The 15,066-nt window shown below is 41.0% G+C and overlaps 2 protein-coding genes across 2 annotated transcripts; one reads left to right on the forward strand and one right to left on the reverse strand.

Annotated features, from left to right (window-relative positions):
* Positions 1 to 254: 254 nt before the first annotated feature.
* Positions 255 to 6,555, forward strand: LOC149163680 (uncharacterized). The gene is made up of 2 exons (XM_089431813.1): positions 255 to 1,755; positions 6,157 to 6,555. The coding sequence occupies exons 1-2, from the start codon at positions 1,137 to 1,139 to the stop codon at positions 6,222 to 6,224; spliced, it is 687 nt and encodes a 228-aa protein (XP_089287939.1). The 5' UTR covers positions 255 to 1,136; the 3' UTR covers positions 6,225 to 6,555.
* Positions 6,556 to 7,020: 465 nt separating this feature from the next.
* On the reverse strand, positions 7,021 to 8,764 carry LOC149163681 (putative oxidoreductase At4g09670). The gene is made up of 2 exons (XM_089431811.1): positions 7,945 to 8,764; positions 7,021 to 7,656 (listed from the first exon to the last, which is right to left on the reverse strand). The coding sequence occupies exons 1-2, from the start codon at positions 8,404 to 8,406 to the stop codon at positions 7,039 to 7,041; spliced, it is 1,080 nt and encodes a 359-aa protein (XP_089287937.1). The 5' UTR covers positions 8,407 to 8,764; the 3' UTR covers positions 7,021 to 7,038.
* Between the last annotated feature and the right edge of the window lie 6,302 nt (positions 8,765 to 15,066).

Below are 15,066 nucleotides of genomic sequence, written 5' to 3' on the forward strand. Positions count from 1 at the left end.
ATAATAAAAAAGGTATGAGATGTTCTCCGGAATGGTCATGGCTCTCGCGCGAGGAGGTTGGGGTTAGGGTTTCGAAACCCTGCAGAGAGAACCAAGTTCGGAGGTGAAGTTCGTGGTGGAGGCCCTCATGAACTGTTAGCTTATCCTTTCCCTGGTCACTCGTTATCGCCGTTTACAGTTGCTTCTAGCGGTCACGGTTTGGTTAGTTGTTCGAGCTCCCCAAGGCGGTTTTTGTTTTTCCCCCGACACTCCTGCAGGCAGCTGTCAGCGTAGGTTATTGACAAGCATGGAGGATAATACCATTTCTTCAGCGATTCCGTCGGAAAACCAGCCGATTTGGGTGCAATCGGGGACCACAGCGGACGATTTTTTAGTTTTCGACCATGATTTAACTGCGGAAGTAGACGCGCTCCCCCCTTTCTCTCGGCAAAGCCCTACTATTTCGGTACCGGTTGGAGCGGCAGCTATTCGAGACTACTCTGGTCCGCAGGTAATCTCTGGCTCACAAGCAAAAGCAGCTCTCTGGAAAGTTGAGGCGTCTCATACCCTAGGGCATGAACAGGGTCCGGTTCCTGCGCACTTTGCTGGGGAAAAACCCTTGGTGGAGGACCCATTGACCAAGGAAGGTCGTCAGCAGTCTCATACCCCGCCGCGGGACACAGTTAACACTTCTACAGGCAATCTTACAGATATTGGGGTCATCGCGGGTCACTTTGACAACATTGGAGCAAATGGGTCTTTGTCTGATAAGGCCCGGGCTACTCATGCGGCGTTTCTGGAGGAGACTTCGGCCGGAGGCAACCAGATAGGGACATCCAAACGAAAAAAAGCGCCTCCCCCTGAGAAGCAGCGAAATCTTTCTCAAGCTCGCCGAGAACACGACGTTCAGTGAAGCTATGGATTCGGCGGAGAAGGTTCTGGTAGGGTGTGTTAGGGGCCGTCACTACAGTGTGGAGAGGCTCCAGAAATGGGCATTGGAGACCTGGGGACATCACCTATCAGAACCTCCTCGGGTACAGACCTTTGTGCGTGGGTGGTTTGTGTTGAGGTTCAAATGCCTAGCCCACACCAACTGGGTTCTCTCCACTATCTGACACATAGACCAGGCGCCGGTCCTCCTCCGGCGATGGACGCCAATGTTTGACCCGGAACAGGAAAGGGCGGAGGAGGGTCCGATATGGGTGCGTCTCCCAGGACTACCTGTCCATTTTTGGACTGCGCCGATTTTCAAACAGATTGGGGATGCCATGGGCAAATACCTTACCTATGATGACTCTTTTATTTCCTCGGGGAGAATGGCATATGCTAGAATATTGGTTTATTTGGACCTCACAGATGGGCTTCTCGAATTCATCAACATTCAGTGGAGGGCTTTTGCGAGGAGGCAGCCACTGGACTACAAGGGTGTCCCTTTCAGGTGTCGTCGCTGCCACAAGGTGAGGCACTTATTTAAAGATTGTCCACTTAACAAGTGGAACAGCAGACATTTTATGCATCACTTCCCACAGAGCACCCGCGAGCAGGAGGAACAGGAACAAGATGACTGCGTTGGTGAGGATTTGCCTCAAGCTTCGGTGGACTTCCAGAGGTTGGCTTCTCCTCGCTCTGGTGGTACTAACTCACTCTCGGGATCTGGTCAGCGCTCTCTGGCACCTGCCCTCAGCGCTCCGCGGAAGCGAGGACGGCCACCGCATCGACCCTCGCCTTCTGTACCTGGCCTGGCTGCTGCTGCCTCTGGGGACTCCTATACCTCGGGTATGCATTCCTCCCATATTCCTCCCTCTCATTGTATTTCAAATGTACATGAAACAAATGCTAAATTGTTTTCATTTGATGCACCTGTTCATACTGCATGTGAAGTTTGCCCCCCATCCCCTCTCTTCCCCTCTCCTCCCCTTCCACTATTTGTACCCCATCCCCCCTTCCCTGGACTTCCATGTCCTCTGCTTTGGTTCCTAGGTACATCACCAGGTCTCGTTTAAGGAACATGGACATTGATTTGGTGGGTCTTGATATTCTCCACCCTCCACCAACTCTCAAGGCTACCAGAGGTCACCCCCCTTCTGAATTTAAAATTGGCCAAGCCCAAGCTGATGTTGATATTGCTTTGGGCAAGCAATCTACCATTCTCGGGGTTCTTAGAGTGAGGACAACCCTTTCTGATCCCCCTCCATGAAGATTCTATCCTTCAATTGCCGAGGGATGGCTAGGCTTGATAAAAAACTGAAGCTCTGGACATCATCTTTCTTCAAGAGACTTTGGTCCTGCTTTGGACATTACACAGATTCTCGATCATATGTTCCCTGGTTGGAAATTTTCTGGTTTAGATGCCCATGGCCGATCTGGGGGCCTTGCGGTGGGCTATAATACCCGTTCTATTGTGGAGAACATGGGCTGGGGTTGTCAGGGTTTCCTGGGAGCTGATGTTTTCTCTTTGGAGCTGGGGCTCTCATTCAGGATTATTAATATTTATGGGACATGCCAAGACCGACCTGCTTTCTGGGACTGCCTCCTGATGAAGGATCTCGTTTCGGCCGAGAACCTCATTATTGGAGGGGACCTAAATTTTTCGATTGGCCATGCAGAATCTTGGGGTCACCGGGCTTAGAGGGATCCCCCCTCAGACTATTTTTCCTCCATTTTGGAACATCACAGTCTCATAGACATTCCTGTGGCAAAGCTACATGCTACTTGGAGGAACAATAGAGTGGGGGATAATAGTCTTGCTAGGCGACTCGACAGATTCCTTGTCAAGGAACATATTATGGATTTGGGGCTCAACATCAGGCACTGGGTTGGATTGGGTGGTCTCTCAGACCACCTTCCTATCTTTCTGGAATTGGATAATGGGAGAGTCAAGCCGAAAGGGCCTTTTAAATTCTGCACTACCTGGCTCAAAGATGAATCATACATCTGAATGATCACTGATTATTGGAAAAGGAACCCTCCAGGGGAAAGAGGCTCTGTGACAACTGATTTTATCCACAACCTGGCTGAGTTGAAAAAGTTGTCCAGGGATTGGGCTCATAATAAACGTTTACAGGAGGACCTGGATCTTCGTCAAATAGAGATAGAGCTAGGGCTCTTTGAGCAGGAACAGGCTGGCCTCTATAGCTCTGAAGATCATAAACTCCATATCTCTTCCCTCTATTTGAAGCGAGGGAATATACTCAAAGATAGAGAGGATAAGTGGCGTTTGCGGAGCAGAGCCATTTGGGTTTGGGAAGGTGATGCTAATACGAAATTTTACGATAAATTTGCACAGGGCAGGAAGGCCAAAACAACCATTTGGCAGATGCAGGATGGGCTGGGAGGTACTGCAGACACTTTTCCTCATCTCGCCTCCCTTGCTAACGCACACTTCAAAGCTGCCTTCTGGGACACCAGAGACACCAATTTAGCAGAGATTATTAGAGTTGCATAGCTATTCCCCAGGTATGTGGAGCTGAAAGATGAGGAGGATCTTGTTCGGGAGGTCACTATGGAGGAACTGGAAGCGACTTTGAAATGGTTCAGTAAGGATAAAAGCCCTAGCCCTAATGGCTGGTCCGTTGAATTTTACCTAGCTTTCTTTGAAGTGCTTGGGGCGGACCTTCTCAATGTTGTTGAGGAGTCTCGGACCTCGGGAAGATTGGAAGCGGCCATCTCCTCCACATTTATTGCCCTCATACTGAAGACTGATCACCCTTCAACTTTTGATGATTTTCGTCCCATCTCGCTTTGTAATTGTTTGTACAAAATTATTGCCAAAATTATCGCTAATCGTGTGAAACCTATCTTATCTAAGCATATCCTACCTGAACAATTTGTTTTCCTGAAGGACAGACAAATTCATGAGGCGATTGGGACGGCCCAGGAGGTTTTACACACCCTTCACTGCAAAAGAGGTAAAGGTATGATTATGAAGGTGGACCTATCAAAAGCATTTGACAGAGTTAACTGGTTATATCTGAGGATGCTTCTTACCCATCTTGGTTTTCCTTTCTCATTTATTAGATGGATCATGGGCTGCATTTCTAACATACCTTTCAGTGTTTTGGTTAGCGGGAGTGCCACTCCATTCTTCACCTCGGCTCGGGGTCTGAGACAGGGGTGCCCTTTATCCCCGTTGCTCTTTCTTCTGGTTATGGAAGGTTTCAGCAGGATCACTACAGAGGAACATAGGAGGGGTAGATTGAGGGCCATTAAAATCTCGGAGAACTGTAGTCTTACACACCTACTGTTTGTGGACGATGTGCTGGTCTTTCTCAATGGCAGCATTGGGGACATCACTGTGATCAGAAATATTTTCTCCTTATTCTAGAAGGCCACGGGTATGCTCATTAACGATGGCAAATCTACTTTGACGGTCACAGATTGTTCATAGCATGAAATTAATTATGCACTTGATAGATTCCACTTCACAAAGTTGGAATTGGTTGAGGGTTTGAAATATCTGGGGTACAAGTTGAAACCAAATGGATACAAGATCGCGGATTGGACTTGGCTTATTGCCAAGCTAGAGAAAAGGCTTAGCATTTGGTACCATAGATTCCTCTCACGTGCAGGCCGTTTGACCCTCATCAAGAGTGTATTGGAAGCGACTCCTGTTTACTGGATGTCCCTGGCATGGATCCCTAGGAGCATACTTTCCAGGATACAAAATATTTGCTGCAGATTTTTATGGAGAGGCAATCAGCCGGGCAGGATTTTTGCATGGGTTAAGTGGGATGCGCTCACCCTTCCTAAAAAATGGGGGGGTTGGGGCCTCAAGAAGTTGGATGATTTTTCATCTGCTCTGGCTGCGAAACTTGGATGGCAATTGATGGTTTCGGACAGCTTATGGACCAGGGTTGCATACTCAAAATATATTGCTCCAGCTCGAGTTATGGATTGGATCAGAAGGCCGGCTGGCCTCTTCACAGGAATTTCGATCATATGGAAGGCTATCCTAAAGGCTTTGGATCCCATTCGTAGTGGCATTACTTGGAGAATTCAGTCAGGGAACAGTGTCCGTTTAGGCATAGATCCATGGATTGGTTGTGGGGACTTGTATAGATTGCCTACTGGCCTTATTGAACACTTAAAGGTGCAGAATATCACTCACCTGGCCCATATTGCAGATGTACACAACTCAACCTTTCTTCAACAGGCTTGGAAATCGGCTAGACAGCTTAATATCCCTCCACCTTGGAGACAACACTGGTGGGTCTATACTCAGAATCTGTTGGAAGCACATATACGTATCATTGAGGGGGAAGACGAGATTATTTGGGGATTGGCGAAATCTGGGAGATATACACCCAAGGAGGGATATTTGGTTCTGGCTGAGCCACGCAAGCCTTTGGTCATCCTACATTGGTGGAAGCATCTCTGGAAGCTCAAAGCGCCTCCTAGATCCAGGGTTCTCATGTGGTGCATACTAAAGAACAAGATCCCTACGGGGGATAACCTGCTTAAGAGGGCCTTTTTTGGCCCGCACTGGTGTCATTTTTGCCACAATGCTGGGGAGTCTGCGGCTCACATCTTCCTCCACTGTCCTGTAGTTCATAGTGCTTGGTAGCTGTTGTCTGATGCTATCCCCACAAATTGTGATTGGCTTGCAGACACTCTGGTAGAGGCCTAGAATTTGTGGTACCAATCTGCTTTGCCTCATAATTTGAAGAACCTACCCCTGCTTTTTTGCTGGGCTATCTGGATAGCTCGGAATCGATTGATATTCCATCACATCCCTCCTAGATGGCCTTGTTTGGTGGCCATGATCAAAGCTGACTATGATCTCATTCCGGAGGACCCTTCTCCCCTTTTGCCCCGTACTAGCTCCCAGGAACAGATTGTCCCCGGTAGACCCTGGGCTTACTTCGATGGGGCCGCACAAGATGATGGCTGTGGTGGTGGGGCCATTCTACATTTATCTATGCGGCACTCATTCTGTCTGTCTATGAGATTTAGGCGGGGCACAAATAACTTCGCAGAACTTTCAGCTGCTTACCATATCATACACTTTGCATTGGAGAAAGGATGCACTGCATTACAGCGGTTTGGCGACTCAAAGATTGTCTGTGACTGGTTGAATAGAGCATCTTCTTGCAGGACTTTCACTTTGAGACACATTCTTGATGAGGCTTTAAGATTGATTACATATTTTTACATTTTTTCATGTAATCATATATACAGGGAGCGCAACACAGAGGCTAACCATCTTTCCAAAGAAGGCGCAATCAGGGAGCAAGGCAACTGGCTGATTATTGAACAGATCGATGGAGAACACCACCAGTTCTATCACAGGCCATTCATGGAGTTTTTGATATAATATATGAACCAGTCTTATATACTTGTATATATTTCTTATGATGCTGTTTTTTTTGTTTAGTCAGGCCGCCATAGCATTTGGCACTGTTCATGTATATTTTGGATATTATCTCCCTGCGTGGATCAAGATAATATTTTGGATGATTTTTTGACACTTTTGGACTCTCCTACAGACTCGGTCTGGGCTCTTTGCTGTGGGTTGGGGGTAGCTGTTTACTGTCTCCATCGTCACATCGTTCTATGACAGATATTTCAGCTTATGCTTATGCATCTACAGAGTGTAATTTCTTAATATAATTGAAATTACGAATTTTCCATCGGAAAAAAAATTAATAAAAAAAATTATTTAAAATTTTAATAAAAAAAATTAATTATAAATTTACAGATTTGAAAATTCGACATTTAAATTTATTATAATTACCACAAATCTTAAAATAACAAAATACCACATAAAAAGACTATTGTTTCTAAAGATTTAAAATCCTTTGAAAAGACAAATAACGACATTAAAAAGCTCTGATGTTGCTTCAAAGAGTCAATATCTTGAATAGCATTTAATTGATAACTGAAAATGACTGGCATCTCAACTGGAAAAATATCATGAAGAATAGTATGTGCCAAAATTCAGAAAGGGTGATAATAATGTTCTATTTTTATCAACCCAATAGACAGCAGTTCACATATTAAACTAGGAAGGGTGATAGTACCTGAGAAAGAGTTTTCCACCGCTGTGTCATAAACAATTATTTATTTCAGTGTGACTGAGAGTAAGCCTTCCTGGATAGATGTGTTTACAGCATTCAGCAGTACCTGAGTTTTCCTGGTAATGGCAGGCCACTGTGAATCAGGCTTCCCTCCAGAATCTCGGACACTCTTAACTAGCCTTGCAAATTCTTGAATCATGAGAGACTCCTGAGGCAATTCTGTCATGACTAAGTTCTCACTGGGCTTGGAATCCCAACCAGTCTGGAGTTGTGTAAGCTTGACATTGGATGTAGAAAAATAAGATGCAGAGTCTTCCTCATAAGGAATCACAAAATCATGCAGGCGCAGAACTCCCTTGGACCCATTGACTATCAAATCCATTGACATATCAGAGAGAAAAGAACAGCTAAAAGTTGCAACTCTCCCATCTTGCCATAGAAAAGTAGCACCACAAGCCAGAATGACCCCTGCATCATTCACAACACATCCAGGGAGTGCAGTTACACTCTGAGGCATTTGGTAGTCATTAGCCCACAGGATTGCCCTAATGCAATACCATCCTGCTTCACCCAATGCTCCCAGTGCATCCACATCTGGCTTAACTCGTATGTTGTCTTGAAGAGAATAAGCACGGGCAGGGAATGTGATATTGCAGTGGACCTGCAAATAAACATAGCAAAAACTAATTCCAAGTAACCATTCAATATATTCTGTCAAGAATTTAATTATGACTCAGCATGCAGATGGCAGGAAACCCAGCTAATACCACAACTGAAATCCCATAATCCAGTCTTGAAACACAGAGCATAAAAGTAAAGGGAAAAAGAAATGCCATAATCCAGTCTTGAAGTACAGAGTATGAAATGAAAATTTGATAAAAAGCCATGAATCCATCTTACCTTTTCGGCCCTAATTTCCACATATGATCATCATGGATTGAGTACTCACCGAATTCAAGTTGCCAAATAGGTCTGGATTTCCCAGCAGTTGTTTCATTTTATGGGTTCTAGGATGGTGCAACCACATGGTGCCATCCATAAGTTGAACACCATTTGTGTTGCAGGCCTCAATGATGATGTCCAGATCCTGTACAGACAAGGCAAAGGGCTTCTCAAGAACGATGTGTTTCTTTTTCTGGGCAGACTTGAGATCCCATTCAAGATGTAAACTGGTGGGCAGAGGAATGTACACAGCATCCACAGCTGGGTCATCCAAAACCTCATCGTAGCTGCCATACAACTTCACTTCTAAAGGCAAATTATTAGCAGAAGCAAAGGCCGCGGCCTTCTTCAGAAATCTGGAGCCAATTGCATGAATTAATGAATTGGGTGACATACTTATTGCTCTGGAATTCTTTCTGGCTATGTTTTCCCAACCCAGTATTCCAAAATGGATTCTTTCTTCTGCCATTGTACTGTCAAACAGATCGGAAAGAAGCAACCAACGCGTTGAAGCAATGAGGATATGTACAGAATACGAGTACTAATAAGGGAATTGTGCTCTGGAAGGGTGGACTGACCAGCAAATCCTGTAAGAGGAGATCAGTAATTGAGGTCCTCCAGAAAGGAGGGAAGATGCTATTCATCGAACCCTAGCTTTATTTAGGAATTTATTCTGGGAACGGAAAGACAAAAGAATCGTGTAAGGAGAATCAACAACTGGTGGCTCTCCACAGAGGAGGGAGAATGCTGTTCAGCAACGCTACCAATTGATGGTCATCCACTTTAATGTGTAAAGTGACAAACGCATCGTATTGCTCTGGAGTCAACAATCGATGGTTTTCACATAGACCAGACTTTAAATGATGACTTTCATAAAATTAATTTTTCTTACTTATTATTATTCAAATTTAGTTAAATAATTGTTAATTTTTTACTTTTCATTCTCAATAACAAGAAGGATTCGTGTTCCACTGTGGGCTACATTGTATGCTTTCTAAAACTGTTTCTCTTTGGCTAAGAGCTCGTCTTTCTTGGATGTAAGGAAACAGGTTAATGGCCCAAGACTCAAAGGCATCTGGGTGGAGTGAAAGTTTGCCTCCTTACAGACCACCAAAGGGTTATTCCAGGTGGTGTGATGTGGTTTCCTTGAATAACAGTGATGAATGAGGCTGCTTTGGCAGTGTGGTTTTCTTGAATAACAAGTCACGCTGCTTTGGTAGTGTGGTTTTCTGGCATCTGGTTTTCTTTGAATAACGGTGATGAGTCAGGCTTCTTTTGCCAATAGCAGCTAGAGAAGATCATTTTCACTGCTAGTTTGACAATTAAATTATGATAGGTTTTCCCACCCTGTAAAAAAAATAGCAAAAATTGAAATCATGACATCAAAACTGATTATTGAAATCATTACATCAAAACTCATTTAACAAGATTGAAAAAAAAATCCCAATCATTCCTTATAAAAATACCCAATTAAATAAATAAATCTCATATTAAATGAATTTCATAAAAAAAAATCAAAAAATATATATTTTTTTATATTTTTTTATTGAAAATTTATTAAAAGTATAGTTTTGAAAAAATTTAATTATTTTCTATTTATTATTATTTCAATTTAAATAAATTATTTTTATTAAAAATATATATCTTTCTTCATTAAATTATTATTTTCTATAAAGAATACACTAAAATATTTTAAATATTTTCATTATTAATTTTTTATATGTAATTTTATTTATTCAAAATTATTCTAATTTCAGTTTCATAATCTTTGTCGCAACACTGACCTTCCTAGCCTTTTACAATGTCAAAATTATAGTGAGCTCGGGAGGCTTCTCTCCAAACTTTTTGAGCATAGGAATAAAATCTTAAATCAAACTAAATAATTTGTTTTGTTAGGTCCAATAGACCAAAGTTTGGTCTCAGTGGACGTTAACCATCATCATCATCATCATTAAAATTATGAAATTTCATTCTTAATTTAAAATGGTACAAAATAGTATAATGTTTTTATCTATGCATATTTAGTTAATTTTTAGAGATGAAAAAATTGTAGCATTATTAAAGACTAGAGAAGTATGATAGCCAAATTTGGTCATGATATGCTACTCAAGAGATTAGATGACCACTTGGTTGTTGATTGTGGTTAATGACACAACATTGACCCACTAGGTAAAATAGTTCGTGGTTGTTTGTGTGCACTAGTGTTGCTTGGAAGAGTGAGGATAAACATCATTGATTACATCCAATGCCCATTGTTGGAATGGCTCCTCCACCATCACTAATTGCAAAGGGACAATAAATTTTTCCTCTCGACCAACACACTTTTGACAAACTGGGTACTTTATGGTGTAAGCATAGTGTAGCAACCCTTTTGGTTGCCCCCTCATGTAAGTATTATTATGTACAATTTGTCATTGTAAATAATTGTGAAAAATATAAAAATCACTGAGTTGAGGAGAGGACATGGATTCAAAGCTAAGGAGAAGGAGTTGCTTGGGAAAATTGTCAATCTCAAAATTTTGGATTTATTTTACCACTTATCTTCCTATGAATTAATGCACACAATTGTACAAACATTGAATATATGTATGGGCCTCTTGAGTACAGGTCGAGCTCATATCATCCTGTGCTCTTGTGAAGTGTGCTTTTATGGTCAACACACAAAAGGAAGGGATGAGTTGGATAGAGAAAAATACACACAACAAGATGGTGTGGGGGCATCCTCAAGACAGAGAGTGGTGCGTAAGGCACTCGATCACAAGCACGGAAAAAAAAAGGAACAAACAAAGGAATATGTAGCATGCTTGAGAGAGCATATGCATGAGAGACGGGACATGGGAGACAAAAAGCAAGAGGATGCACAAATACACTGTGTAGGAGGTAGTGCAAGAGAATGAAGAGGTTGGAATTGGAAGTGGACATGAATCTACCAAAGAGAATTAATCCTTTTCTAGCCTATGTTATGTTTATGGGATGATATTCGCTATGCTTTACTAAGGCCAATATGTGTGCCTAGGAATTAGTTGTCCAATGAGAGTTCACCAGAGTTGAATCATTTAGTGGTCGCTGAAAGGAACCAATAAACCACTAAGTCCTCACCTTTGGGTTGATAAACCACTTATATGCTCATTCTGTAAGTTGATAAACCACTTATGTGCTTGTTTGTAAGTTGATAAACCACTTATGTGCTTGTTCTGTAAGCTGATAAACCATTTAATATGCTGAGACACTCAGGTGCTAGATGGAAGGAACCAATAAACCACTAAGTGCTCGCCTTAGGCCTGATAAACCACTTATGTGCTCGTTCACTAAGTCGATAACCCACCTGGATAGTGGACTCATGACTTTTGCAGTGCTAACTTACAAATGTATCCAATAAACCATCCATGTAGTGTATTTATCCTCCTAGAATTGAACTGCATCTCACTAAGCCTTAGGTGAATCCCTATGATTGATTTCTATTGGGGTAAAGGTCACTTTGGTGCTTGCTGTTGTAGGTAGTTGATAAATGACCCAGACAATGGACTCCTCTTCTTGATTATTTGGTTGACTACTATCAGCATGAATACCCTTGAGCAGTTTACTCCTCAGACTCTGAATCTAGCTCAAGGGTGGTCAGCTGCAATAAAGAATCTCAATGCAGTTGGCCTACAATTGGGTGGAGAGTTGAATTCCCTCCCTCAATTTCTAGTCATTCAATTAATAAGATAAGTTCCTTACTTGCATATTTGGGTATATATATATATATATATATATATATATATATATATATATGTTGTAATGTGAATGATAAATATTATTTTTTATGGTAACAAGTGTATCAACACTCTTAATGAAGGAATGTGTATTCCTAGCAATTTGCAATGAGATAGTTACGTGGTTACTCTCATGGTGTAAGGGACATGCAGATTCCTATAGATGATGATATGTTCTTGCATTGCAAAGCTATTTATATGATTTTGTATGACTATCTAATGGACCCAGTTAAGCTAACATCTGGTATGAAATTCCATGGTGTGGTTGTTATAACTGTCAAGGAGTCTATGATATCTAAGAACTAATGAAACTTCTTGTTATAGTGATGTATGTGGCATGTTGAGAATTGGCATGGATTTTTTGTTGTATCAAATTAATTGTTTCCCTTTTATAGTTATGGAACAATATTGGAATAATGATACATCAGGGGATCTAATGAAAATGTTTAGATCTATTCTTTGGAAGGATCTAGTTTTGTTTTAAGTGAAATAACAAAGTGTTGTTAGCCATGGATTGGCTTGTTTCATTGTCAAATTGATAGGCAGATTTATACCTCTGTGATTTTGTTTTATCTATGTTTAGCACTTGTTTAATTATGTTGTGTATAAGAATGCATTTTTGTGAATCTAGATGTTCTAGGAAAATCCAGGCTCCTAGAGGAACCATGGTTGATTCCCTGAAACACTTAGGTAATTTTCTAAGTTTGAAAATGTTGGGGTGGGGGCTAGTTTGGGCTAAATATGGAACGACTCGGATTAAAAGGTGTATTCAATAGATATTTGGGGTGGCATAAAAAGGCTTAGGTTTCAGATGTGTTAGGTACACTATGACGTCGTATGCTATGAGCAATCCAAATTCATCCGAGGATCCAGGAGGCTAAAGCATTGTAAAAACTTGGGAAACTTGAATTTTCCAACAAGCTGGATATAACAAACATAATGGATATACCACTAAGGGATGAACTCATGGGGCCCATGGGCTAGGTCATGTCACAGGTGCCACTTGGACTTATCCAAGACCATGTTGGCACCTGAAGTGACATGGAACCACCTAGATGAGGTGGGTTTCCACGTGGGTGCCACATGGTAAGTCCTTGCCTAAATGGCAAGGATTAAATGACTAGACTTTAATGGGTACAACTTTTAATCTAGGCATCAAATCAAGATAAAATTCATATTTCTAGAAATATCTTGATGCGCTGAGTGTGATGGTAATGTCCAAAGTTAGTTCCACTAACTTCGAGAAAGAAGAAATTCGGTAACCCCATTTCGATAATGAGACAATGGAGGTTGGGTTAAAACTAAAGTAACACCTTCCATCACCTTGGAAAACTCCAAGGGGATGGGAGGGAGTGTTACAGGTGGTATCAGAGTAAGGTTCAACCCTGGACTTGGATGGGCCCCGCAACAAATGAAAGGAAAAGTGAAGGTTTTACACTAGACCTTGGAGACAAGATTTGGAGTTCTGATACAGAGTACTAAAGCACCTGGGTGTAGCACTCAAACTTAATGGACCTACGAGGATAAGTTTAAGACCTTTGTTATAGTGTGAAATACCACACTCAGTGTTATGTAAATGATGATTATTTGCTATGTGAAGGTGTGTGTTGAATGTAGAGTTGGACTGGTGATTGTATGTTGTAAGCATGTGTTGATACTAGAATTGCAGGAATGGCAATTTTTTTTATGTTGGTTGTTTTCTAATTGGCATACTAAATTGCAGATGTTATGGTTGCTAGACTTGGCAAGAAAGTTGATTGCAAACTTAGTGATGATATGAATATAAACATGTTGATTTGCACTTTTGATTCTTAGAATATGTGGCCGAAATGAGTCCTAGATGTGTGAAGTAGCATTAGGTAAGCATACATCAAGCCAACATGTATGGTGTTGGCATGATAAGGTGACAAGTCAATTTTTTAATGTTGATATAACTAACAACTGGGTGTGTGTGACAATACATAATAAGACCAATTGCAACAAGAAATAAAAGAATGGACAACATTATGGTACAACATAACATTGTCAAAGTCCATCATGAATAAGAAAGGGAAAGTTCCCCTGATAGAGCATAAACTTGCACGAGCTTGAAAGTTGAGTTGAAGAGCTGCAAGGTAGAGAATGAAAGACTCATTAGAAAGCAAGAAGAAGAGTCAAAGTTAAACACAATATTGTTGAAACACTTGGCATACATGCAAGAGTTGTTGCAACAAGCATCAACCTCTGGAAATATAGAGGAATGCCATGATGACAAAGCCAGAAAGGAACATTATAAGGTTGGAGAGAAAAGGAAGCTAGTTTCATGTTGGCACTACACTGTGGAGAGGCACATATGAAGAAAGATTCCCTAACAGAAAATGAAAGAGGAAGAGCAGTTCATGTGAATTCTAGGCACATGAACCAATAATCTGTAATACATAAAGAGATGAGGAAACATCCCCTTAAGCTCTTTCAAATACAGAAAAAGTTTTGTCCTAAACTATTTAGAAGGGCATTGGAATTTTGAGTTTGTTGAAAACCTTGGAAAGGATTATGACTAAAATTTTGTGCATATGTTGGTGATGGATATGTTGAACATTATAGATCAAGAGACTAAGTTTGTTGTGGGCTAATGAATGATGGTACTCTGTTACATGTATTTTTTGTTATGGTTGGCTTCGTATTTTGTTGGTTTGGATTGTCAACTTTGAGCATGGTCATGCTACCTTGTGTTGTTATTATGTATTGTTGTTGTGTATTTTCATCATTCTTCATTTTTTTTCGTCTCCTTGCATTTTGTGTTTTGGTCTTGATTGGTTTATTGGCTGTGGAAAGGAAAGAAAATGAGCTTTGGAGAAGAGTTAAAGTAAAATCCAACTAGAGTGCAAAGACCCTAATTAAACATTGTACATCAAATAGATAGAAGTAAAGGGGTGATAGAAGAAGATGGAGGAGCAACTAGGTGGACTTGGTTCAGTCAACTTGAATAAAATAGACAATAATGTAACAACCATGAAAATGGCATAAGGGAGTTCCCTTAACCAAAATTGCGCATGACTCTTATATATATATATGCATATATATGTATATGTATATGTATATATATATGCATATGCATATATATATTCTTTATTTTATGAATAAGAGAAAATGTAATGAATGTATAACGATGTTGTTTGGTCCAAAAGGTCATTAGTTGAGAACCATCATAGTAGCAAGATAGGTGATCAATATTTAAAAATATAATCACTCTGTGAATGGTAAGAAAAAATAATTTGTGCTTACCATGTTTTGGGTGACATAATGAAGCTATTTGAGGGATTCCATGCCACATGGAACACCCATTGGTAAGTATGAAAGAATGGCTTATTGCTGATAATTATCATTATTAATAT

This window comes from Pinus tabuliformis, chromosome 5_1 (assembly GCF_031772625.1).
Source record: "Pinus tabuliformis cultivar Carrire ecotype Pingquan chromosome 5_1, CPIR1, whole genome shotgun sequence".
Lineage (NCBI taxonomy): Eukaryota > Viridiplantae > Streptophyta > Pinopsida > Pinales > Pinaceae > Pinus > Pinus tabuliformis.